This window comes from Thermobia domestica, chromosome 5 (assembly GCF_964235325.1).
Source record: "Thermobia domestica chromosome 5, izTheDome1.hap1.1, whole genome shotgun sequence".
Lineage (NCBI taxonomy): Eukaryota > Metazoa > Arthropoda > Insecta > Zygentoma > Lepismatidae > Thermobia > Thermobia domestica.
This window is the reverse complement of record NC_137458.1, coordinates 93,743,894-93,770,589: the sequence shown is the minus strand read 5'-3', so window position 1 is coordinate 93,770,589 and position 26,696 is coordinate 93,743,894. Positions and strand designations below refer to the sequence as shown.

The 26,696-nt window shown below is 34.6% G+C and overlaps 1 protein-coding gene across 1 annotated transcript in view; it reads left to right on the top strand.

The window, feature by feature from the left end:
• Nucleotides 1-3,093: 3,093 nt before the first annotated feature.
• Nucleotides 3,094-26,696, top strand: part of LOC145685171 (sodium channel protein Nach-like) — a 34,937-nt gene continuing 11,334 nt past the window's right edge. The window contains exons 1-4 of the mRNA XM_081757523.1: nt 3,094-3,101; nt 6,498-6,654; nt 17,246-17,373; nt 23,348-23,447. Of these exons, the coding sequence (XP_081613649.1) occupies nt 3,094-3,101; nt 6,498-6,654; nt 17,246-17,373; nt 23,348-23,447 (393 nt within the window). The remainder of the gene's footprint in view (nt 3,102-6,497; nt 6,655-17,245; nt 17,374-23,347; nt 23,448-26,696) is intronic.

Genomic DNA, 26,696 nt, shown 5'->3' with positions numbered 1-26,696 from the left:
TCCTACTTTCAACTAAGAAGCATTCACAGTTATTACATATCTCAATGAGAGTAACACAATCAGGCATTTTCCCAAGCCAAATGTAAGCCCTCATTTTAAACGTCTTATAATATAATAAAATCCCAAACATTCTGTATTTTTTTTTTAAAAAAAGTTATGCCTATTTTTGTACTTTTCCCATAGAAGATAATATTAATTAAAATTCAATTTTCGCGCCTCTGTTTTATCTTTGACCAAACTACAAATAATATGGTTTTTCGAATTAACTCTCGCAGTACTTCAACATATATAAGTTTCATTGGATTATCGGCTGCGGACATTATTATTATTATTATTATTATTATTATTATTATTATTATTATTATTATAACTTTGCCTTTTGGGAACTCCTGGGACTAATGATGTGCTTTTTCTTAATTTTAGTTTGTGGTGGACAAAGACCGTCCTCGTGGGTTTTCTCGGGGTTCTCCCGTTTCCTCCCACTTTCTTCATTCCACCATTTCACTCATCTCTCATCATCACCGTCTCCTTTAGCCTAACCGGCATAACCGTGGGACGTTAAACTCAAAGATTTCATTTCATTTTTTAATTTTAGTTTTGGGTGTTGAAATGTTTCTTTCCCGTTTCTCGATCTTCTGCTTCGTCTTGCAACTCATAATATTTTCTTCTATTTTTTCAAATCATTGATCAATTATGTTCTTCCCCTACTGCTCAATTTCTTTCTATATTTCATTCCATAGCGGTATGAGAAAGACAATTTCTTTGCAAGATGTGTCCAATCCAATTGGCCTTCCTACGAAGGATGATGGCTAAAAGTGTTTTTTTTTCTTCTATACATTTTAAAATATATTCGTTTGTTACTGTATATGTCCATTTTATCTTCTCCATCTTCCTCCGACACCATATTTCGAAACTCTTAAAATATTTCTTCTCGCTTCATATGTAGCATTTGACCATCTACTTTCTTAATCCAATATTAAGCCTTCTAGTTAAGAATTATATTTTCTAATTGAATGCTTCTTTGTCATTTGCAATTCTTTACCTGATTTCCTTGTTGCACTAAGCGTCTCTCTTCAAAATACTTTCCAGATACTTGAAATGATCGACCTCTTCAAGTTATCTTTGCTCTACTCTGACCTATAATTGTCGTTTCCACGGGATATTCTCATGATTTTCGATTTTTCGATCTAGATTCCGATTTCATACACTTTCCCAGTGTCAACTATTTTGTCAATTATCTCCAGGAGTTTTTCTTTGGTTCTAGCTACAATAACCGTGACATCTGGATTCCTGATCTTAGTAATGATCTGCCTTTCAATCTTAAAATCTCCAATTCTTATTAACATCTTCCTTCATTAAACATTCACTATAAATTTTGTATAATTGGAGCGACATACTACATCATTGTTTGGTTCTTCCGTCAATCTCCACACTATTGGTTTCTCTTTCGTTTTAGCGGAACTTCACTTGTTGTGGTATGTACAGGTTGTGAATGAGTTATCGGTTTCACCAGTTGACCTAGATGTTTTTAAGTTTTTCCAGAAGTTTGGTCGAATTGACCCGACCGAAAGCTTTGTCAGCCTATGATGCAAAAACACAACTCTTGCTTTACGTCAACAACTCGTTCGGATAAAGTTATCATCAATCAAATAGCATCACCGATGCCTTTTCCTTTACGGAATTCTAATTGATATTCCTCCAGCATCTCTTATCTTACTTTTCACCCTCCTGTTCAATATGCGAGCAATATTTTTTCCAGTGTGGGAAATAAGACTAATCATTCTTTAATCGCCGCATTTCTTGCTTGCTTTTTCTTGGGTAATGGAAACATTGGACCAATTTTGTTCGTTCTCTACTCAGGTAGATCTTGTTAATAACTTAAGTCACCATTTCATTGCATTGTCTCGTAATACCTTGAGTAAGTCTGCTGGTATGTCGTCATCTTCAATAGCCGTTCTCCTTCGCATGTCTTGGATGGCTTGCACTACTTTACGTTTCAATATACTGGTTCCTTTTTCTTCATCATTCACCTCTTCCTCTGCTTTGATCGCAACATCTTTGAGGTGGTTCTTTTGATCATGCAAATCTTTTATGTATGCCATTCAAATTCTAAGGATTTTTAATGGTCAGTGAGTACATTATCTTGTTGATCTTCGCTTTCAAACGAGCGTATACTTTTGTTAACATCTCCTCCTAATTCTTTGCTTTCTGATACTTCAGATCTTACATGCCGCACCGTTGAACTTTTATTATTCTTTCATGCATATGTTTCATGTACACTTTCTTTGCCTTTTTCAAGTTCTTTTCTCAATTCATTATCAGCCTTCTCTATTCTTCCCCAACTATTTTCTCCATGGCCTATGTGAACTTAGCCTCATCCTTTGGAATACAGTTCACCAATTATCAACGGAACAAAAAGTGGAAGATGCAATGACAAAATCACAGTTACTGATTTTGTGTGGTGAAATTCGACTTGCATAGTATGATTTAAATAAAACATTAATTACCAAGAGAAAGTGTTAAGGTGAATGTGTTAATTGAAATAATCTTACTTTTCTTTGCATTCCTTCAACTTTAATAAGAAATAAACAAGAATATCGCTTTCGTTAATTGTAGTTGCATGTAAAGCACATTCATTCTTTTAAAAAAGAGTCAAATTCGTTAGTCAGCTCTAGTCTTCATTGTTTCATAAATGTAACTCTCTGCATACTAAAATTTAAAATGCTACAAAAATAAATAATTAATAAGTTTACCCTGCATTCATCAATTCAATGATGTTCCCCTATGTTTTCCTTCATCTTGTTCTTTCCTGTCTTCCTTACTTTCTTTTAAATCCATGTAAAAATAGTTCAAAGGATTAACTTATATTTACAAGTTGTGTTACAATTTCAGCAGTTTTTGATTGTCTTCATCAGACACATTGATATGATTGAAAATTTCTGATTAAGGCAAATTTATTGTCGAAACTATAATACATGTTTTTATTATAACATATTACACTGGGGTGATTTGGGTATTCTACCTTTGCAGACATATATTCAATAGTCTAAAGTAAGTACAACAGCCTCTACATACAACGTTGAATCCGTACAAATGAATGAGTAATTCTTATTCTCTGATTGCATATGTCAATTCTTGTACGTCTATATACGTTCCCTGGTAATAATGCATTAATGCATCGTAAAATTATAATTATGAAAGTTTTCTGTGAAATGAGTCTTTCTCTGTACATTATTTTCCTGCTTTCTGCTATTAGTTTGTTCTAACTAACTAACTAACTAACTAACTAACTCTATGGCCTATGGAACCCGGAGGTTCAATGCCGCGTTCACAAAAGCTCTCCATTGACTTCTATCCTTAGCTAACTGCATCCAGTTTCTACTTTGTATTCCAACCTCTGCGAGATTCATCTTAATATTGTCCTCCCATCTGCGCCTAGGTCTACGATTAGTTTGTTCTACACATTTTATTTCGTCATATTTTCAAAATGTGATAACAGGTAGACTATCGTCTGTTATTTATATTTTGCAACAATGAAAAACTATCAAAGTAGGTACCTTGGGATATTACATCGGGCACGAACACGCACGTACAAAATCCTGTGCTGTATGCAATACGAAACTTCTGGGCGACACTCGTCCTATTTTGGTCTTCTTCCTTTTCCAATAATTCTTTCCCATGTTTCTGTAACACCATCTCAGTGCTGCTTCGTAACTTAAAAGCGGAATATTTTTCGTTATGTTTTGTAATTAAAAATGGAAATTTATCTCATAATAATAATAGATAATAAAAATTATAGATTGATGGATATTAGAGTTTGAAGCATGATAGATATTTGCTTATTTTGCCATGTTAATATTCAACATATGAAAACATTTTGAGAGAGATAAGATTATTAAATTCTCGGTAGTAAAAGGAATGAAATATAATGCATCTATCTATTTATAAAATATATACATAATGTTACAATGTAATTCTTCTACCTATTGATACAATAAATTTACAGAATTTGAATTGAATAGATCAAGCCCTTCAAGGAGGAAGACCTCCATGAACTAAGAACTCCTTATATATATGTTTTTTAAAAACATAATTTAGAGGTTCTGCTTACAGAATAGTTAAATGTTTGACCAAACTGTAGACCATTCTGATGAGATATGTCCTGGTTGACGTATACTCAAATGCACATTATACCGTCATCTTTAACTAATCTCTCGGTATTAATGTTTCTGGCCGTTCTGTCCCTTTGTTTATTTCTTGGTTAGTTTTATAGATTTTTGTTTTGGCTTTTCACCTGTATGAGTTCCTTGTTTGTGTTTTGTACTTTTGATATAGTCCCTCATATATTTTCCTGTATTCACTTCCTTGAAAGTGAATTTATTTTTTTATAGAAATTTAATGTTTCTTTTTTATTTTTAATAAAAAAATTTTTGAGAATTACATTACAATGCACCTTAACGGTTTGGGTACAAAACCTCGCGGCCAGAACCTCGCGGCGACAACCTCGCGGACCAAAACCTCGCCTGGCCAAAACCTCGCCTCCCAAAACCTCGCGGCCCAAAATCTCGCCAGGCCGAAACCTCGCCTGGCCAAAACCTCGCCGCCCAAAACCTCGCGGGACAAAATCTCGCCAGGCCAAAACCCCGCCTGTCCAAAACCTCGCCGCCCAAAACCTCGCGGGCGAAAATCTCGCGGGGCCAAAACCTCGCGCCCCAAAATATCGCCATACCCAAAATCTCGCCTGACCAAAATGTAAATGTTCCAACAGATGATAAGGATGACGGTATAAAAGACGCTGTTTCAGAAGAAGTATCACGGGTATTTGACCAAGTTCCGCGATACCATATGAAAATTCTATTTCTGTATTAGAGGATTTCAATGTGAAGGTAGGGCGACAGGATGTTTTTAAACTGGTTATAGGGAAAGAAAGTCTGCATAAGGAAAGTAATGACAACTAACGAGGTTAGTTTCGTGAACTTTGGAACATCCAAAAACTTAAAATTTTAACAAAAATCTAATAATATTTATGAAAGTATGAAATAATATATGAGTTTTTACGACGTCCCTTGATTATGTCCTATAGGTTAAAGTAGACGTAGATGACCAGGATGAAGGAAATGATCGAATAAAGAAAGTGGGAGGAAACGGGAATAACCCGAGAAAACCCACGCACACGATGTTTTGTATCTTATTATTATTATTATTATTATTATTATTATTATTATTATTATTATTATTATTATTATTATTATTTGTAATGTGGAATTGCATATTAGGAAACACATTGGGTAAATTTTAAAGAAAAGTTTCATTCGCGGCGAGGTTTTGTCCCGGCGAGATTTTGGGCGGCGAGGTTTTGGCCCGGCGAGATTTTGTCCCGCGAGGTTTTGGGTGGCGAGGTTTTGGCCACGCGAGGTTTTGGGCGGCGAGGTTTTGGCCACGCGAGGTTTTGGCCCGGCGAGATTTTGTCCCGCGAGGTTTTGGGCGGCGAGGTTTTGGCCACGCGAGGTTTTGGGTGGCGAGGTTTTGTCCACGCGAGGTTTTGGCCCGGCGAGATTTTGTCCCGCGAGGTTTTGGCCGGCGAGATTTTGGGCGGCGATGTTTCGGCCGCGAGATTTTGTCCGTATACCCACCTTAACAGCTTTCTGACACAACTCCCTCGTCCCTCTTCATTTAACTATTTCGTGCTTGGGAGCAGACGATTCGGCGCTACGATTACGCTGACGTCAAACATCAGGTGTATGTATAGGAGACCTCTGGCAACGTGATACCGGATTTTTATTCATTTCCATCATGTGTGCAATATTTTATGTTAGTTTGTCTCTCTCGTGTTTAAGTTTTGTGCAGTAGTATATATTTGCATAGTATAGGTTTTCATCAGTATTATATATTCGTTAACTTCAGAACTGAATGACTGATATCATTTATTTACAATTGAGCCAAACGATGGATGATATTTACTTTGGAAAAGATTATTGTATTGCAAACAAAAGTACAGGAAATTTTATAAACAGTATTAAAGAGTAATGAAATAAGTGAAGTATGTCAACATGTCCTTGTTATTTAAAGCCCATGACCATTCCCACTAGTTGTGGGTGATTATATTTCAACTGTAAACAGTATATATCGACCGCTTAGTGTAAAATTAACGTATCAACAAAAATTGTGTTTTAGAGATACGACATGTCTGATCGAATGTTTCTTAATGTCAAATGATTATAAGTCAAACTTCCTTGTAAAAAATGGTTGATAAAATAGAAAGCATTTCCAATTATCAAAAACTAAAACCAAATACGAAACAAACAATTTGTTTGCACGATTCTAAAAAAATAACTTTTTGTAGATACGTTCCTATGATACTAAGCCGTCGATATATGTGAAAAATTCTAAGTTGTTAGTTTAGGAGATCCAAAATTCTATCGATTGAGTGAATTACCAAACTGGAACTTGACCAAAATCACCTAGTTATCTAATATAATTCTCACAATTTGTTTCAGGGTACTAGGGAAAGTATCAGCTGATAAACTACAATCTCTTAACAACTACATTCAAGCAATAGCGGACCTCAATACTTCAAATGTGAAACAAATGAGCAAGTACAAGACATATGAAGTTAATAATATCAATTCATCTTTGAGTGCTATTCAGAAAGAGGTGAGTAAAAGTTCTCTCCAAATATACTATAACAGCAATTACACTTTTCCTCTAAAACGATTCAAGTCAGAAATATTAAATATTTTTATGCCTGTGTTTTGAAGTATTCTTATGCTTCTTCGCATGCAAATAATAAAATATTTTAACATCATGTTCTACTCATTTTGTATTTTAAAACAAAACAGTAATATGAATAAGTGAAAATCATAATGATGTAAGAGTGTAAATCTTGTTCCTTAGAAAAACATTTGAAGCTGGCTGATAACATACTTCAGAAATGCTCAAACTCAAATATTTCATTTTATATTTTCTTTTGCGTTATTAACATTTTATGAATTTATCTTAATATCGAAGAAAATGTTACTTATATTACTTATAACTTTGTAGTTTTCAGTCATTTGTGTTCTTCGAAAGACATGTATATGGAAATTTTTGAACACGACTATATGTTAATGTATAAAATAGAAGCATCGTAACTAACTGTCAAATAGTAATTTATGTTTATTAGTGATAGACTTGTGACAATAGCACCGCACATGACTCAAAAACTTGACCCCTTTGCCACGAAATGTAACGTTTAACCTTTGTTGACAGATATAGTCGCACCAATACACGACATGGTACAATTTTTGAACACACGCAGCCGGAACACGAGAGGCTTCGGTAGATAGCGCCGTCACTACCAGACAAAACTTAAGCATCCGCTATCACTAGTCTCCAATGCCGATCAACTTAGATGGAGAAGAGCGGCTGCCGAACATCGAGATACACAACGCTACAACTACGTATTGCGGGCGTACCAGCACAGACTGTCATAAAACGGATTATTAGAACATTTTAATTGTATTTGCCGTTCTTCGATCAGTCGCAGCATAATTTCTTTCGGCTATCGATCATAGACATCTTAAAAGAAGAATGTAATACTGTTCTTCATCTTCATAACAAATTATTAAAACTTCTTACTTATACAAAAGAAGTAGTTAAAGCTGATTAAATCGGATTGAATCTATTAACACACACACACACACACACACACACACACACACACACATCTATTTATGGAAAAATTAATAGCAACTCTTTGGAATTTTACGCATTTATAAGGATTTGAAAAAAAATCTATCTAAATATGCACAAACATACCATACAATGATATATTCATCAAATTAACGGAAAGTTTATATAGAATCCAAATATACTCACAGAAGTTACGTATTTTTACAACAATTGATGCTATTCAACAAAATATGACGTCAATTGTTTAGTGAAGTGAAAGTAACTGAAGTTACGTGAAGCGTACCCAATTGATTTAGGCTCAATTTAACAATTGATTGGATGTCCACGCTTAGTAATAACATTTGTACATTGTTGTGGCATGGAGTTTACTAAGTTTTGTAATGTCTCTGTTTGAATGTAATGTTGCCAGACGTCGTTTATTACTTGAATTAACTCAGCTCTTGTTGTAGGATGCCTTGCATGAACCTTATGCTTCAAAACACTCCATAAAATTTCAATTAGGTTTAAGTAGGGCGAATTACCAGGCCAAGGAAGCTGGGTAACCTGACGTAAGGACAGTATATAGTTCTTTATAACTCTAGCACGGTGACAGGGGGCAGAATCGTCTTGAAAACTAAAGGAACCACCGTTGAATAAATCTCTACCCGCAGGCATCATTGTCTTTTCAAGAATATGTTTATAAGTTTGTGTATTAACAACACCATCACAAATGTGAATTTTACCAAATCTACTACAAGAAAGACATCTGCAAAGCATTACAGTAGTAGAGTGCCTGAAAGTTTTTACAGTACATGCAGAATTAAGTGCTTCACCAGTCATGCGATAAACTCTAGCGCGTGAATTATTTCCATCACTAAACAAAACTTTGCACCACTGGGCACTTGTCTAATCCTTGTAAGTTTTGGCCGACTCTACACGCCTTTTACGTTGTTCCGGTGTAAGATATGGCTTCCTGACAGCTCTAAGAAAACGCAAACCTATTGGTTTTAACTTGTTTCTTACTGTTCGCGGACAAACGTCGACACCAGATGTTTCCCTCCAACTTCTAGCAAGATTTGTTGATGACTCAAACCTATCTGCAAGACATAACTGTCGCAGTGTACTGTTCTGTCTAGGCGAGGTTTTCATTTGTCGACCACATTTGCCAATTTTTCCACTTTTTATGCACCCTGTTTCTTAGCCAGCTGCCTGCTATATTTTTATGCAGTTGCATAATCTGGGCTATTTCAGCATTAGTTTTGCTACACTCACTTCATGTTTTAACTCTAGTGGCTTTCTGTGGTGTAATGTCACACGTTTTAACCATGTCGATGTCCGATATCAATAATTTATAAACGGTAAATCAATATTTATGGTTAAAACTATCATTTTCAAATCTGTCAGTAAAAGTAACACTACTAGAACAAAACAATTACTTAACCCAGGGCACCTACACAACCAGTAAGGAAGGAGAAACCATACTGAACGCTTGGAACGCGGATTACCTTTTTCAGCGCAGACGTCACTGATGCAACATTGAATCATCCGTTAAATGAACATTTAGCATGACGGATTTATGTTTCCTTTCCCACACATTTTGTTGAATATCATCAATTGTTGTAAAAATACGTAAATTCTGTGAGTAAATTTGGATTATACATAAAATGTTCTTTAATTTGATGTATGTATCATTGTATGTTTGTGCATACTTAGGTAGAAACTTCTTGAAATCTTTATAAATGCGTAAAATACCAAAGAGTTGCTATTAATTTTCCCGTGACTGTATATATAGATTTATACACATCTCTGGAAATTACCGGCATCTATGACCTTAAGCCCGTCTTCGTGTAAGAGATGATGCCCGTCGACAAGCACACTATCCAAAGAACAGGAAGGAAGAAAAAACGTAAAAGAAAGGAAGATGCATATGACCTTTGTATTGATGGTGTGAATGTGGAAAACTCACGAAAATCCTCCCTCAGAATGGCGGGATTAAGAACGCTTTTACATCTTTTGACTGAGTCTCCCTACTAGGAATAGAATCCGCTACTATTCCCTCCAAAGGTGAGATTATTAGCAACTATGCTATGTGGATTCACTCCTTGAAGTAGTACGCATAACCGAATATACTCCAATGTAGTAATATAAAGAACTATTTTGATTACGCTCTAAAACTTATTGGCTTATTTCATATTTTATTTAAAGTCTGTGGTCTTACGATTTTTTATTCAATTTTTGGGGCAAGATTTTAGAAAAAAGTGAATTTTTCTTTACTGATGAAATAACGTAAGTTTTAGAGGCTGTTAGTAGTGAAGATGAGAACGTCTTCAAGAAAATGAAGAAGATATAATATTTCTAGAAGATGATTTAGACAGTGTCTATCATCATGTTGTGACTGTGTCTATCATCATGTATAAAACTGTTACTAGATATTGTGATTGCTGGGAGTATCTGTTATGAAGAACGAAGAGGCTTTCATTTGCGAACAGATGAAAATGAAGTAAAACCATTTCTTGCCGTGAACCCGGTTATAGGATGTCACAAACTTCCTACATTTAGAATTTAATGATCAACTAAAGAAAATTTAGCAATTCCTTGTATAACCCAGATTATGTTCCTTTACCAATTTGAATATTGTTGAAAGTATTTGGAATTTTACAACAATGATGAGCAGTCGACAAGAGAATTCTGTCTTTTCAAAATAAGGCCAGTGATTGAGGATATTAACAGAAGTTTCCAGTTATCTCTAACTGCAATGTTTAGTTTATAGACGAGCGTATTATATAATTCAAAGGCCACAATATTATGCGACGGTTCATGAAAACTAAGCCCGTACAATGGAGTTGCAAACTCTGGTGCAGGCTCGATTCTGAAACTAGCTATCTGTTTGAATGTGATTTGCACAGAGAAAGAAAAAGTTCATTGTCTGAAGTAGGACTCGATAAATTAGTGATTTTGAAATCATTTTCTCTCTCTCTCTGGAGTTGAGTGTGAAATTTATATAGGTTTCTTTTACTCCTCAGATTTACAGTGTTACTCAGCTAAGAAAAATATAAGATCTTGTGGTACAGTACGTATCATTCGCATAAAGGTGCCAAACCCTTCCTTGTAGAAAATGAAAATAGAAGAGGTGATATATACTTAGTGTTTCTAGTAATGGTTTGAACACTATTAAGAGAACGAATAATAAGAAAATGTATTAAATAAAATAATTTTCTGCCTCTAATACCGAAAACCATCATGATCAACTGTCAGCCTGACTCTTTAGACAAGACGAGTGTTCAGTGACTCTTGATGGCAAAGATGTGCAATAGAACTATGGGAGTAGTAGACCTTATGGCCCAAAAGAAAATGACTTGAAGTTGAAATTAGAGTTTCTAAGCAGGGGGTAGGGGGATTCATTCTCGAGATTTAAAAAAATCGCATCGTGTTCCAATGTTATTCTGACGACAGCAAAATTACTTATTCGACATTAGAGTAAAATTCTTCCCCAATTGTTTTATTCCCCCCAATTTTTTTTCTCGATGGCACAACTTGCGCCATTCATCCCTCCTGTGGGCGGCCCTTCTCTCTTAAAACGAACCAACCTTTCCTTTCATACGGCTACTTGCGCGGTACTTCATTCATCGAGTATCGAAGCAGGGGGTACGGGGTTTCACCCCGGAAAATGTTTGAAAATTAGCTTCTCAAAATCGTCTTTTAATGCTATTCCGACAGTAAAATTGCTAGTTCGAAAGTAGAGTAAAATCCCCCCCAAAAGTTTTCTCAATGGCGCAGCTTGCGCCATACATACCCCCTGTGGGCGGCCCTGGGTGTAAATAATGCATACTTTATATACTTAAAATTAACAGCTTAACCAGAATTGAATTCAATTCTCCCACGGTGTTAGATAAAATGTTCCTCGAAATCAAATTGTGAACTATTCATGTCAACAAAGATCTCCTTATACAATCATAATATATTAAAAAAATGGAAATTAAATTTAAACCAAAAACGTGTGAATATCGTATGTCGAAAACAAATTTTTAGGAGAAAATGTGCTCACTATGGTTCAGAATGTATTGAAAATCAGGAAAATAACTGATGTTCGTGATGTTCTCTTTTAGTTTGCCTCAATCATTAATAATTTTAATGAATTGCAGAGTAAATAGTATGAAGTTGTTCCATCCAAAGTTTTAAGAGTCTTGAATTAACATTAAGGCATATAAGAACATATGTATTCCATGTTTTTTTTGCGAAATATATAAGAACAAACGTAAAACAATTATATGTTTTGCTTCAGTATATTAAAATTGACACATACACAATTTTAGTGTTTTAGCTACATAATTTACTTTTTTTTATTTTTATCCTTTTTAATTATGAGTTTAATTTACTTTTGTACCTAAAGGTAGGGATTTACTGCGCCGGGCTTGGTCAGTAAATTTTTAAATATTCAACCATATTTCTCGGGCCTTTTCGTGCCTAACTTTGTAAATATACATTAGAACAATATTTATTGGACCGTTCTTTCTGGAGAACTTTTCAAGCACACCTTCAAAATTCAACCTCTAATTAGTGTAAATAAAATACAATTTTGCGTTAATTATTAAGGTTCTGTAATTCTTCCTTATTTCAGGCTCATTTGATTATTACAGGAGCTCGGGTCGGGCTCAGGCCTAAGTGTTAAAACATATTTAAGACTCACATTGCAAATTCACAGATCGAGCCGGAACCAGGCTAAAGATTCCTGTCCGTGCAGTTCACTACCTAAAGGGGATATGGCCAATTTTATGCGTATTTTCTACGATTACTGAGAAGATGATCATACCAGTAGTAAAAAAATTTTTAAGAGTTCCGAAAACGTATCATGGTCCACTTTATATATATATATATATATATATATATATATATATATATATATATATATATATATATATCGGAATTTAACAGAGAAAGTTAAGTCGCTTTTTGTGGAGGTCTATGTTCAATTGGCACTCATACTGTGAGTTGAATGCGATTGGAGATAAGATAAAGGTTAGTTATTGGTGTGAGTATATCCAACATAACACCTGGTTGTGGAAGTTCAGTTATACTGTGAACAAGCATAAAGACAAAGTTAACATGGGACCTCCACAGAGCGTCCTAAGGGCGTGTATATTGTACGAGTTCAAACTTGCGTCAAACGCCGCTGCAGCGGGGCGGAAGTCATGCCAGGCCTTTGGTGAGAGTGTCGTGACTACGCGGACAGTGCAGCGGTGATTTTACAAGTTTAAGGACGGTGACTAAACACTCGAATACGCACCATGTGCCGGAAGAATAACATCTGTGTTTCTTTGCTCTCTCGTCTGAGGAAGGAGCAATTTCTTAACAGGTTGCTGGCATGTGATAAGAAGTCGGTCCTGTACGAAGGTGACCGGCGTCGTCATTATTCGTTAGCATCCCATGAGCAGGTTCCAAAACAGCCGAAACCAGCACTGCACCAAAAGAAGGTCCTCCTGTGTGTTTGTTGGACTGCTCGCGGCATTGCATCGGGAACTGCTTCCAGCTGGTCAGAGCATCAATGCAACTGTGTACTCTCAGCAGTTGAGCCGTGTTCAAGAAAAACTAAAAACTCTCTAGCCAGCACTTCTGAATTGCTAAGGGGTCCTCCTGTTATAGGACAACGCTAAGGCCCATGTGGCTAGGATGATCCACGACACCATTCTACGCCTTGGATGCGAAACAATATTGCATCCACCGTACTTCACGGATATTGCACCGTCCGATTATCACTTGTTCCATTGCTTGGACAATCACCTTAGAAGACGGAGTTCAAATCCCTAGTAGAGGCGCAAATTTGTTAAGTATATTTTAAACTATTTAATTATTCGCTGAATATTGGATGTTTGCTTTTATATCTTATGAAAGCAATGCTTATTTAAATTAATTAATAAATAAGTTACTGTAGGAAGTCGAAAATCCGTACTAATTGGGACCACTCGTAGCTCTTATTTTCAAATTGTTCGGGTTTTCGAAAATGACCAAGAAAATGTCATTTAGACTTAAATATACAGTATGGTATGTTCTTTTGTCGATATGGTGGTTATACAGTACATACAATAATTACAATACCGTACGTAAGGCTACTTACATTCAATGTTTCTGAAGAACCTGTTCGTACACTAAATTACACTCTTCTTGTAACTCATACTTAAAACTTAACTTGTATAGGCCTAAGGGAAAATAAAAACAAAAATATAAATGACAAACAATAACGTATGAACGAACTTTTATAAAAACACTGACTTCACACAACGCCGACGGACAACCGTATTGCTTTTTTATCGCTAGCGCAAAGACAAAATGTATAAAGGTCCTAGGGACCGTGTTCGGATTTTCGACGTTTCGGATTTTTGACGTACGGATTATCGGCGTCCTACTGTATATAATTTTACAATTTTGTATTCTACAGACTTGTAGATATTTGGTATTCATTAGATGATTGCCTTTGTCAGAAATTGACTTGCCGGATATTAAGCTGCTATTCCCTGAGTAATTGCTTGTTTTAATAAATATTTCATGAAACGTATCATAACAATGACACGTATTGTAAGAGTAATATCTAGTAATATCTGATTAGTTTTCGATAAGCAGGTCAGTCTATGCCAGAATCATTTTCTTGCAAAAGGAGTTAATTGTACTTCAAGGGTAATCTTGAAAGGAGGAGGACATCTTCACTCAATTGAAGAATATGTGTTATGAAACATATGATTTGTTTTTGTCATTATTAGATAAACTAAATTGTAAGATCTTACTCTTAAGTTAAATAAATAACTCATGCGGCGTTGCCCTTTCAATATAACTGTTATACACGTACATATAAACAACTAGGAGCAACACGGTGCCATTATCAGTGAAACAAATAAATACCGAACAGCAACGCCTTAAGTATTGTCCCTGTCAGTTCCCGTACCAACTACAATGTCCCTTCATGCCTAAATTTGTTCTAAAATTTTCTCAAGAATGCCATTAGTCAGCCGAACAATCCCGACAACTGTGTACTCGACATTAATATTGGTAATTTTGGATATTATATTTTTAACCTTTCCCAAACCCCCCCGTGACGATGAGGGGTTTACATTTCTGAAATTTTACTATTCCTCTCATCAACTCTGTAAACTATAAATTTCACTGTAATAGCATTTTGGACATTGTAGCTTTCACGTTTCCCAATCCTAATGAAAATGACGGCTAAAGCAGGACTTGAACGGCATAGGGTTCGTTACTTTTCATCTCAGCGATTCCGAATATTATAAATGTGATAGTAATATCCTATGTCCCGAGTATTTATCGTGTCCTTTGATGGACACATTTTGATCACCCTTTGATTCCCCCAGCCCAGTGCCGAAATTCGAAAAATGCTCCTTGAAGGCGATTTCGGTTGAAGATCGACCTGTGTACGAAATTTACTAACTCTACGTCATTCATTTCTATGTGAAAAATTGATGACAAACAAACAAATACATAAACACATTATTTTATTATTATTATTATTAAAGATGAAAATCAGTATAATATTTCAGAAATCCAAAGATTCTAAACCCTATGTATTAAGATTATAATATTTATGTGTTGAAACAGAATGACAATGACAGCGTTTGAAAGTAATTGCTGGAGCATTCTGTAACTCAATTTAATCGAGTGATGTTAGTATTACTCTCCTGCATACAGAGTATAAGCGCTTCTGCTCAAAGTGCATATTGTATTAAGTTTGATAACCATAAATGAAAAAATGATAACATATTTTTCATTTATACTTATTTCTGAGCATTATCAGGGTATATGTCCTTAAGTGTATGGCTACTCGAGAATACGTTTTTGATGTGTTATTCCCACAGCGAACGCAACCTAGGTAGCTATCGCCAGAGTTATAAATCATACTCTGAGCCAGTCAGGGTTTCCAGGTCTTTTTGCCAGGTCCAGGTCTATAATAGCAATGTTCCAATGCTGTGCACAAAGCATCTTTCAAGCAACTCTTTCTGGCTAAAATTCCCTTGCCTCGCATACGTCTTTTCTTTTTGCCCTTCCTTTAGACACCCTTTAAACAGAAAGCGGTCCATTGTTTCGAAACGCGCCAAATACACTCGAGTTCACGTTTTCTCAGCGTTATTGTTGCTTTTGCGTTTGCAGCGCTTTGTGGTTAGCCACCAACATTTAAATAAGGGTCAGCGTATTTCAAGAGAACGCATGAACAATAAAAACGGTTTCGAACGCTTCAAATAACCGCCTACTAAGTCTGTTACGTGTTAAGGGGTGAGGCAACTTTACGAAAACTTTACATGGGGAAAAAGGAAAGAAGAAAGGAATGGCGAAGGAAAGAAATTACCTGAGGCCTGTATGTTTAATACAATTTCGGGATTTCTGTAGTATAAATGAGGGAAACACAGAAAGAAACCTCATTCAGGATGCCTGGGCAAAGGAAGCTGTTACACCTTTTATGCCGAGTGTCTCCATAATGACTTTGCTACGTGGGACCGGTGTACGGTCACAATGTTTTACATGTTTACACAACATCATAAAAAAAGTTATGGAACAACATAATTAAGAAGAAGAAAGTACAGCTAGACGCAGGAAGTACACCTGACCTATCTGAAAATTCTAGTATAGTTGATATTGTTATGAAATACAGTTGCTATTAAGGAGTTAAGTTTATTTTTTTTTATATGCTTCGAATTTCACTAGAATTTGAATTAGATGAAGCTGGCAAGGTGCGAAAGTCCCCTCACATCGAAGATCCTTCTATACTGTATTGCTTCCTGGACAGAAGAAGTAGAGGATCAGTGTTGTGCCGTGGAAAATCAACGCAGGGTGCGAGAGTATACGACGGCGCCCCCATACACATGAGTGAGGTCGCCAGACCAGCCGAGAAGCGCCACCATAGTTGGAGCGAAGCATAAGAAAATTTTGAAAAATAAACCCTGCTTTTTCTTGATTTTGAGCACTTTTTTATTATTTTTTTCATTCCATTTTGTATATGTATCCATGCATTGTCTTAACATGAGTAACGTTATAGAACCACGTCTCAAAGCAGGAAGAGGATTTAAGTACATACTAGTAATATTCCTAGTGATTTTCCTTGCTTTTTTCTTTCTTCCTTTTTTCTCTCCTGAATTTTGCGTCTCCTTACTTCGGCGCCCGGGATCGTTGCCCCGCTCTTCTCCCCACAGCACGGTACTGTAGAAAATCGCGTAAAGTTTCCTACTTCTTCGTATTAAAAATATACTAATTAGAAGTCATATCTATTTCTGTACTAATAATGTATGCGTCTACTGTAGAATCAGTTCAGTTATATCATGTCAACAATAAAGTTATATAAATGTTCTACTCAGCATATTCTAGAGATAACTGATTATATTACCTCAAATGATTGTGCAGTATTGCCAACGATTTGTAAATATTTTGAAAATAATTTTAGGTATATAAAATGTAGTATATAATAGAGTGTTTATTCCTGTAAATACGTTTAATGAAGCAAATTTTCAATAAATACTCTTAAGGTACTTCAGCTCTACAGGGAAAGATAAAAGGAATATTAATTAAACATATTATTTTCTATATTTTTATAATTTTGTAGGTTGCAAACTATCCAAAAGTAGCAATACTGCATGGGTACCAGGAAACTACTTTTGAGAAGTATCCAATGAGAACTCAGTATGGATTATGTTTGGCAATAAACTCTATATATACTGAGAAGAACGCTGGGTACGATTATCAGCTTCAATAGGTTTTGGATACTAGTTTTATAAATTGTAAATATTAACTAAAATATGTATTAATTTAAGATATGTATCCTCTAAGAGTATAACTATGTTCTGGATTTATTTATGAGATAGAAGAAATATATTAGACATCACTAAATTTTCCTTTCTGGATTTTTTACGTTAAATAACTGATGTATTACTGAATTATTTGCTTTTGAAATTAAAGCAAAATCGCAAAAGGAACTCTCAATAACATACTAGATATGTTTACGAGAGCGACTTATGGCATATTGTATTAGTTTTAAAGAAATATCAATTTTAGAAATATAATCACCATATTTATTAACAATTCAGAGAAAATATGAACATTTTCATTTTGACAGTTCAGCACGTCATCCTTAGTTTGTTTTAGGTAAGATATTCCAAGCATCCAGCTAGAGAACATCACAAGAGAACCGTAATATGATAATTAAATTTCCATATATTATAGTTTGTGGTATAATCGTTCATAAACATAATACATTTGAGCGAACGGAGGTTCCGGAAAGAACTTTCAGGCATATAGTTGTTGTGGAACGTAAAAATACGCTGGGACCTAAAATTTGACTTTTTCACAATTATAAGAATTTCTACTCCTTTTAGTTGCTCGACGGTAAAATTCTGTGGCAGAAACACCCCACTTTGACACCTACTGTAAGAATCAGAACTAATCCGTTTCTATTGTTATAGATGATGTTTCTGTGGTAATTCATAACAAAGTGTCTTATCCTTATTGACACATGACAATGTAATTAAAAGGAGTGAGGGTCGCTTGGTCGTATGGAAGTTTTTTTTTTATCAAATTGGGTTGGAGCAAACAAATGTAATACAATTGCGAATAGAGACAATTGTGTATTAGCATTTACATGGGCACATATTCAATCAAATTTCATAATTTGCTGATTTATCAAAGTGAATTCTCCGATGTTTTTTTTTATAGTATTAGAGTTTGAAGTATTTCAATTACAGTGAGGCTGTCGTTCATACTGGAGAAATTTCTGTGATGCTGATGATACCATGACATAGTTACACTCGTATATGTGGATAAACACGAAACAAAATGTCTGTTTAAACATTCTTATTAGCCTTTACCAGGGCGCTTTAACTTATAAGTGGTGGAACTGGGGAAGTACAATGTTTCTGCCGCTTGGTGGTGCTAGTGCTGTTTGGTGAAAGAGAAATTGAGGAGATGCCAAAAAATGCATTGCTTAGCGCAAGAAAAACACTTAAATATTTTTGCCCATATGCACACACTAGACGAAAAAAAAATAGTAACCATAAAAATTCATGTACACTTTTCAAAATAACAAACTGAAGCTCAGTATGTAGAAAAAGAAATTTTAAATTTAAATTTAAAAAGGCAAATGTTTTAAGAAATTCTACTTACCCTAGCTGGAGGAATGTTTTGTCAATTTTCTCGCCGATTTTGCAACTGATGCAGATCTTCTTTCCCTTGACATTTCTTTCGCGCGAAAAATGAAACGACACTTAATGTAGTGGAATACTAACTTTGGTAAATACATGAACAGGTGATCCTCTGAACAACATAAATTTCGGAACACTGGTATTTCGTACATTTCCACACAATCAGAAAATACGTCACCCCAAAGTGAGTCTTCTTTTTGTAGTTTCTGTTCCAATACCTTGTTGACGTGTCTTATTACATTATAAAATGCTATAGAGGGGTATTTGAGGTAACTATAATCGTTGCCCCCAAAGTCTTTTAACCGAGTAAGAATATGAACGGCATTTGTATCGCTTGGAGATTCAGAGTCACTTTGCAAAGATGCCAAGCAATTTTTGCACGAAACAAGTTGTTTACTTGCACTGTGAAGCAAATAGCCACACAAATAATAAATTACATTATTCCCCCTTACGGTTGTGCTCTGATCACTAGCGGATAAATTAAAAGGGTCTAATTCCGGTTTAGTGTCAGTTAGTGTAATTGATTTCTTTATGTGGTCTTGAATGCCTTCCTTTATTTCCTTGCTTTTGTTTATCTCCATTTGAGCCATAGATCTTATCTGATGCGTAAAGGATGTTAACTTTCCATCAACGGAATCTTCATAGTTTGCTTTTGAAGAAAGTGCTCCTTTCACGGGTACGTATATGGACTGAAGCAGGTGAAGGTGGAAGAAATCAATTGATGTCGGATGATCATCACTAATCAAACCACGCATAAGATCAAAATGTCTTTCAGCAGGATCTTGGTTAAATTTAGCTGTTAAAACATATTTGTAGCTTGAGGGCCAAAGCAATTCAAACAATTCAATAGTGCTTTTAACTGTCACTCAAAGAGATTCTAAAGTTTGTTTGGATGCAAAGGTGTTGTCTGAACGCTGAAGAATTTCGAAGAAACGTATCAATACATTGTGGAGTTTGTCTCCTTTCCGAAGTCCTTCTATTGGGCGTTTGGAATTCAATGCGTCAAAAACTTGATTTATGTCTTGCGTAAATAACTCTGTATCTTCGCTGCTTTCGAAGCCTGGCACTCCAAGTTCTCGGTAAAATTTCATACCTATTGCAACTGTTCTACTGAAAAGCTGTGTGGCTAATTTTACACTCATCTTCTGAAATGCCTTAGGATTTATGGGAGAAGAAATTAATTTCGGAACTACTTTCTTACTAGTGTGTGATTTGGTCTCGGAATCATATAGTTTTCTGTAGTTATCAAACCACACAGAACAATCATTGTAAATTACACTTGCAAATTTTTGAAAATTATTCCTAATACATTTGATGATATGACAAATGTCTCCCATTGCAAAAATTTGTCTATTGGCATCGCAAGGATTAGAAATGAAATTCCTTATATTGCCTAAATTTCCTGATATTCCTAAATTTCTCCAAGCCTTTTTGTTTGGTTGACTACCATCGCATGTGAAAGCCACTACCCTGACGTTATTATTTTCTAATTGGATAATCACTTGTAAGATGATTTTTGCAAGTGTATAACCATCAGTGGCATTCTTGCTTAAGTAAATTGCAATGGGTTGCACCCATGATTTCACAAGAGGAGCGAGAAAAAATACTAAAGTATGGTCGCCTAAAACATTCTTATCTTCTTCTTTCGTGAATTCACCCATGTTCACGAAACCATCGAAACTGCACTTGCTAGAATTGTATCTAATATCCTCACGTAATTTTACTTCATCAAAAATCAGAACACAATTACGACCATTTTCATCACTATCTTCCATGTCCTTAGCTATAGCTGAGAGAGCATGAGAATTTATGCCATAATTACACTTGAGACCGCGCAATAATTTACGTAGTAAAGAAACGGAAGGCAACGGTAACAATTGATGATTCGTACAATGTTCATATCCTTTCCTTGATTTTATTAAAAAAAGCAAACTTTCCAAAATGAATTCTGATTCATAGCGCATTCCTCATTTCTTTGATTCATTCTTCTTTGTCATGGTACGAATGACTAGTTTTTGTTTGTCCGGTAGTCTTTCCGTTTTGTACTGTCTTATAATAGTTCGTAATTTTTCAATTTCTTTGATGTGATCACGTCGCTTCTTCTGGTTTCGAGTGAGCATGTGTTTTAATCGTTTCACTTCTCTACGAAGGCGCATTACTTCATTTGCAAGGATATTTGAATTACTTGCACTTGAGCTTTCTTCAGCACTATAAACTACTGGTGTCGCACTACCTGGTTTTGGGTTCGAAATTACTTCCGATTTCTTTTTCTTCCGGGGAGAAGGGGGACGCCGACGTTTAGAGGGGATTTTTCGTTTACGCAGTTTGAAACTTAAATTACTTGGAATCCCGGGAAAATTATGCGGCACAGCATTTGGGGTTAGTTTCCATTTGTCACGTTTTATTTCCACTAGTTTCCCTTCTACTGTAAAAGAATCTACTTTCACTAAGATGTCATCACTGAAATGTATATCACAAACACGATCATTCAGGGTCAACGCACGGTCACTTCTAGGAATTTTTCTGTTCCATTCGTCTAAACAATCTTTTGGAGGTCTAAAAAATGCCTACCATCGCCTTTAGTATGTCCTGACTTACAACCTGGCACAAAATAACCTGGCATGATAAAAAAGACTTATTTCAAATGATTTTAAAACTCACACAAGAACCTCACCGGCACTAAAATTACACGTAGATATATACTTTGTTTTCCCTCTGTTTTCACCAAACGAACGGCGCGCCGCATGGTGTTGGAATTTGGAACTATTTGAGTCTAACTATGGGGTCTTATGGAAGGTGCACCACTTGTAATTTAAAGCGCCCTGCCTTTACTGATATTTCTCTAATACTATCACGGTGAATTCCATCTTCTAGGATAATAACTCTAGTCTTTACGACTCTCAAATTGTTAGTATGTTGATTCAGTATCATTCAAGGACCCAATCAGTTCTGGTTTGGACATTGTCTTCGGTTTTGACATCAAGGAGCTCAAGCTCAGATAGCAAATTTGGGTGAAGAGATGTGTATGATGAATACATATAAATATTGGAATCACGGTGCGTTAAATTCATAACTTTCAAGGAAGCGTTGCAAAAACAGCTTAAGGCCAGCAATATTCAAATAAAATTATACTTATTAATAAATCATTTCGTTATCTTTTCATTTGTTTGACAGAATGTTCTTCACCGAGCTGCAAATCTTCAGGATTCTACTATGGGTGATGGTTCACTTAATTCCTCGAAAGTACGCAAAACTGGTTACCTTGGTTTTGATATAACTTGTGATAACTCAACTTTCTCTAATCATAATTATAATAAAAGCTGTTCTTAAAGCAATGCGTCCGAAAACCTTTACATAGTTTTTGAACTCAGCTACCAGAACATAAAATCCTCTTCATTGTTGAGTTTCGGTGCACGATGTTTCATCTTAAGCTTCGGTGTTACTTGCCACAACCGACCATTTTTCATTCTCGAATAATTATTATCTCTAATTGTTTCTGCAAACTTATCACAATGACTACAGATAATCATTGTTAAGTGCCATCGAAAATATCCAAAGATCGTACAAGTTCAAAAACTCACTACAATGGCTAAAGATAATTAGAATAGCTTTTAAAACAATCATGGTTCGGATTGAATAATAACCGTTTCATAGAAATGAAAGGAGTTGATATTAATAGATGACTAAATAAAATTAAGCCTTCATTTCGGTTATATTTAGAATGTAAGAGATTATTACATAGTTTTATATCTTAAAATCAAACAGAAAGAGTTGCGCATATCTTATCACACTGAATTTCTCATAGTTAAATTGTTAGTCATATTTTTGATTAAACAATATTAAAAAGGTGCTCTAGTACTTTCTCTTATGATCTAAAAAGTGAAATACAACATTTGGTCATGTAAAATATTCATTGGAGCTTTGAAAAAATCAAGACTGCTAATAGAACTCCAACTGACCAAAGTAGTGTATATATATTTTAAGATTATGTATTTGTGTTACAGTATCGGCTATGTAACAAAGCCTTCCTCAGACACATTATACATAGCCGAAACTGTAACACAAATATATAATCTTAAAATATACGTATACACTGCTTTGGTCAGTTGGAGTTTTATTAGCAATATTTGACCAATTTAACATTTGAGAAGCTTATTTTGGAAAGGAAATACTTCTATTTTTTGCGCGAAATGGACATTTAGTGGTTTCTCAATTTTTGGAATCGAATGTTCCAGGATTTCTTATTTCAAAGTAGAATTGAATCAACGAGTTATAAACACTGTTGCATAATCCGACAGAGATCATCTCATAGGTTGAGAAACTGTTGCAAAATTTTGAAATGGAAACGTATCCTTTTGAAAATAACCTCCTTATTTATGCACACTAAAAAAATTAAAACTATATTGTGCTGGTAAATCATTTCAAGTGCTGAGCAAATATATTTATCTAGCTGTTACCTCTGTTAAACCGGTTACCGAAATTCATATAGTTTTTATTTGACTTCGTTTCAGTGGTTTAGTTAACGACGACCAGAAATTGAAGAAGGAGACATTTGATATAAACACTAAGAGACTTTCATATTTTCTTACCAACCCACCGAAAGGTCTCAAGGTAAATAAATACATATTTTTAATTATGTTTAATTATTTTTACTTCTTTTGAAAATAACTTTGTTATTTTGGGTTATCCATAGGATGGTTAGAAATTAGATTTTCAAATAAATATATCGGTCACAAAACTTGAATACACCATCCTATGGATGTTCTTCAAGTTCTAATTTATTTCTTCTTTTAACGTCTCTTAGATACATATTACTGTCAACGACACCTACGATCATAACAATGCATAACGAAATTGGAGGATTTTTTTTTGTTAGATATTACTGCAGAGAATGCAAAATTTTGACTAATCACTGCTTATTTCCATATAAATCATGCCATACTACGCTGCTAATCCGATTCATTAATAAACCTTAGAAATAGTTTCACAAAGCTCAATTCAATACATTGCTGGAAAAATTATGTAATATCCAATAATTCGAAACCACTCATTAATTTTTTATTTTAACTACCAGTCTAAACTTTTTTATCATTATCATCTGCTCCTTCGCAACAAAACATCAATAATCAATTCCTATCTCCATTAACATGTAACAAGAATCTTGATCACTTTAGTTATTCGATCAGAAAATATACCTATCCTTTTCATTAATTGTTCTCTAACTTCTGATATTAAAGAATCTTATAAAGCAATTTTCTTAATAGGTCTTTCGGAGAAAACCAACCTATGTGCATCATTTATTTATGTTCTTTCAATAGAATAATTTAGCTTCATCCAATAAGTAATATAATGGTATACGGATATGTAAAATTTATCAAAATAATAGTAGCTAAGCAAACAAATGTCAAATATACTCCTGAAATAAAAGGTATATTTGAATTTTGGATTATTCATATTCAATTTGTCCATAAATTAATATTAAATGTTTCTTGATCATAACTCTTTTTTGGGAGAACAAATTCTCTATTCCTTTCGCAAATTTATAGTGAATTAAATAAATGGTTTCAAAATTTATTAAGACACTAATTGCGCTCATCGGCGTATCTCAGGCAACCCGACACCAAAACTGCTGCATTTACCACACACACTTAAATTTACACACTACAGCTAATGGTCAAACTTTGGTTCACTTACAAACTTTTTATGTGATTTCCACTCTTTGCATTTCCATACAACAAGGTTTCAATCCCTATTGTTATAGTGCTTTCGAATCTTTGATATTCGACTGACTAAACATTGACACTCAAATTCAAGATGAAATGAGTCTTTCAACTTGCGCCGTTCATCAAACCGATGCAAACAATTAAATAACCGTGTGAAAACAGTAACAAATAGCGACTTATGTAATTCCAGAAATAAGAATACTAAATGGTCCTAGCATGAGCTTAAAAATACCACATGACTGAACACCAAAATTCAATATCCGTAACTGCAACTTTCAACAAATATTTAATATTCAAATATTCACTTAAATGTAATAAAAGAAGAATAACCAGCACTAATGCAAAACAAACACATATATTCTTCTCTTTGACTGCATTTCAAAAAACTCACTTGCTTCACTATCTTGCTTAATTAGATCACACCATATTTAGACAAAACATACAGCTGAGAGAGGCTAACAAGCGCGCGACTACAAGCAAAGCAACCAAGTCGTACCGGATATCGTTGAAGCAGAGAACCAAGTCATGACGACCCGGAACAAGTTGTGCCACCAAGACTCGGAAAACAATATTCTCAGTATTTATTTTATGGTTCATTGCCTTTCCTTCAATTACTTCTTTTTAATAACCCAACAAAATATTGTTAACGTAAGTTATTTACATATTTATTTTTACCATTGCTCACAGAATTACGAACCATTTGAATTTACGTACATTCTCTATTATCGTTTTCCTTCTTTTCTTTTTACTATTTTTGTCCTCCTTAAATCGATGTACTTCTCAAATCAGTTATCATTTCAAAATCAAATAATATTAGCAAACAGGTACCAACAAGTAGCTTACTGCTACATACCCATCAGTGTGAAAGAAGTCAACACATAGGATGATTTTTGCTGAATCTATATAACACAAAACAATACATACAAGCAGAATATAAACATATTAACCTGCAATAAATGTAAATAAATAAATTAGTATACAAACATAAATCATCAGCAATATGAGAATTCTCTATAAAATAATGAACAAAATCAAATATTTAATATCATATATATGATACTAGAATTCTTTAAATGTAGTTTGACCAAACCACTTTTAATTACTTATTACATTTAACATTCTCTAAAACTTTTCGGAAAATATTACGATTCATAATTAAAAATTATACTCATTTTTAAACATATTCAGGATTTCCCAAATAATTGTCCATGAAAACTGATCTGAAAGAACGACAAAATTCTAGTTTCAACGTTCTCTATAAATCTTTACCTTGGAACCTGAAATCTACAGGAATCTTGGGTGTCTTCCTGATTGGAAAGCAACAATGTATTCTTGGTCAGAATGTTCGTATACCAAATGGAAACAACCATTTGAAACTCAAAGATTCAGCCAGATTATCTTTTAATGAAGACTTAATTTTTGAACGAATAAGAACTTTATCTCCAACCTTCAGGTTTACTTGTTTTTCTCTTCAACATTAATTATTCACTTTCACGCAGCTCTTTTCCATATCTTCCATAGCATTAGGCTATATATCTAACGACGATTTCCCTCCAAAATCTGAGTATGTGATGTCACGTTGAATTTCTAAAGTTGTATAATTCGGACGTCCGATAAGAGCTTCGATAGGAGACATCTTTAGACCGGCGTGTTTACTTACAATAACGATATATTAAAACTCTGGGATCAAAGATGACCAACGAATTTGCTTTTCGGCATAATAAGCTCGAAGAGAAGATTTTATAAAGCGTTCAGCTTGGTTTCGCTCCGGATGGTATGCATTTAAATGAATATATTTTATTCCAGGCCCAAATAAGAATTTCCTAAAACTATTTGGAAACAAATAATGGTTATTATCCCTCGACATGGCTTCAATAAATCCTAGTCTACTGAATTCTAATATTTTATTAGCAATAACTACTTAATTTATTGTTCTCAATTTTCCCAATACCTCATAAGGACTAGACTTATCCATACCAATAAGGATGAACTTATATCCTTTAGAGTTGGTCAAGGTTCCAATTGTATTGAAAAACCAGTGAGAAGTTTTTGAATTCAGATACTAACTGTCCCATTTTCTTTTGATTACCTTTTTTTTTCGGAAAGCTGTCATTGATAACAACATCTTACATATTCT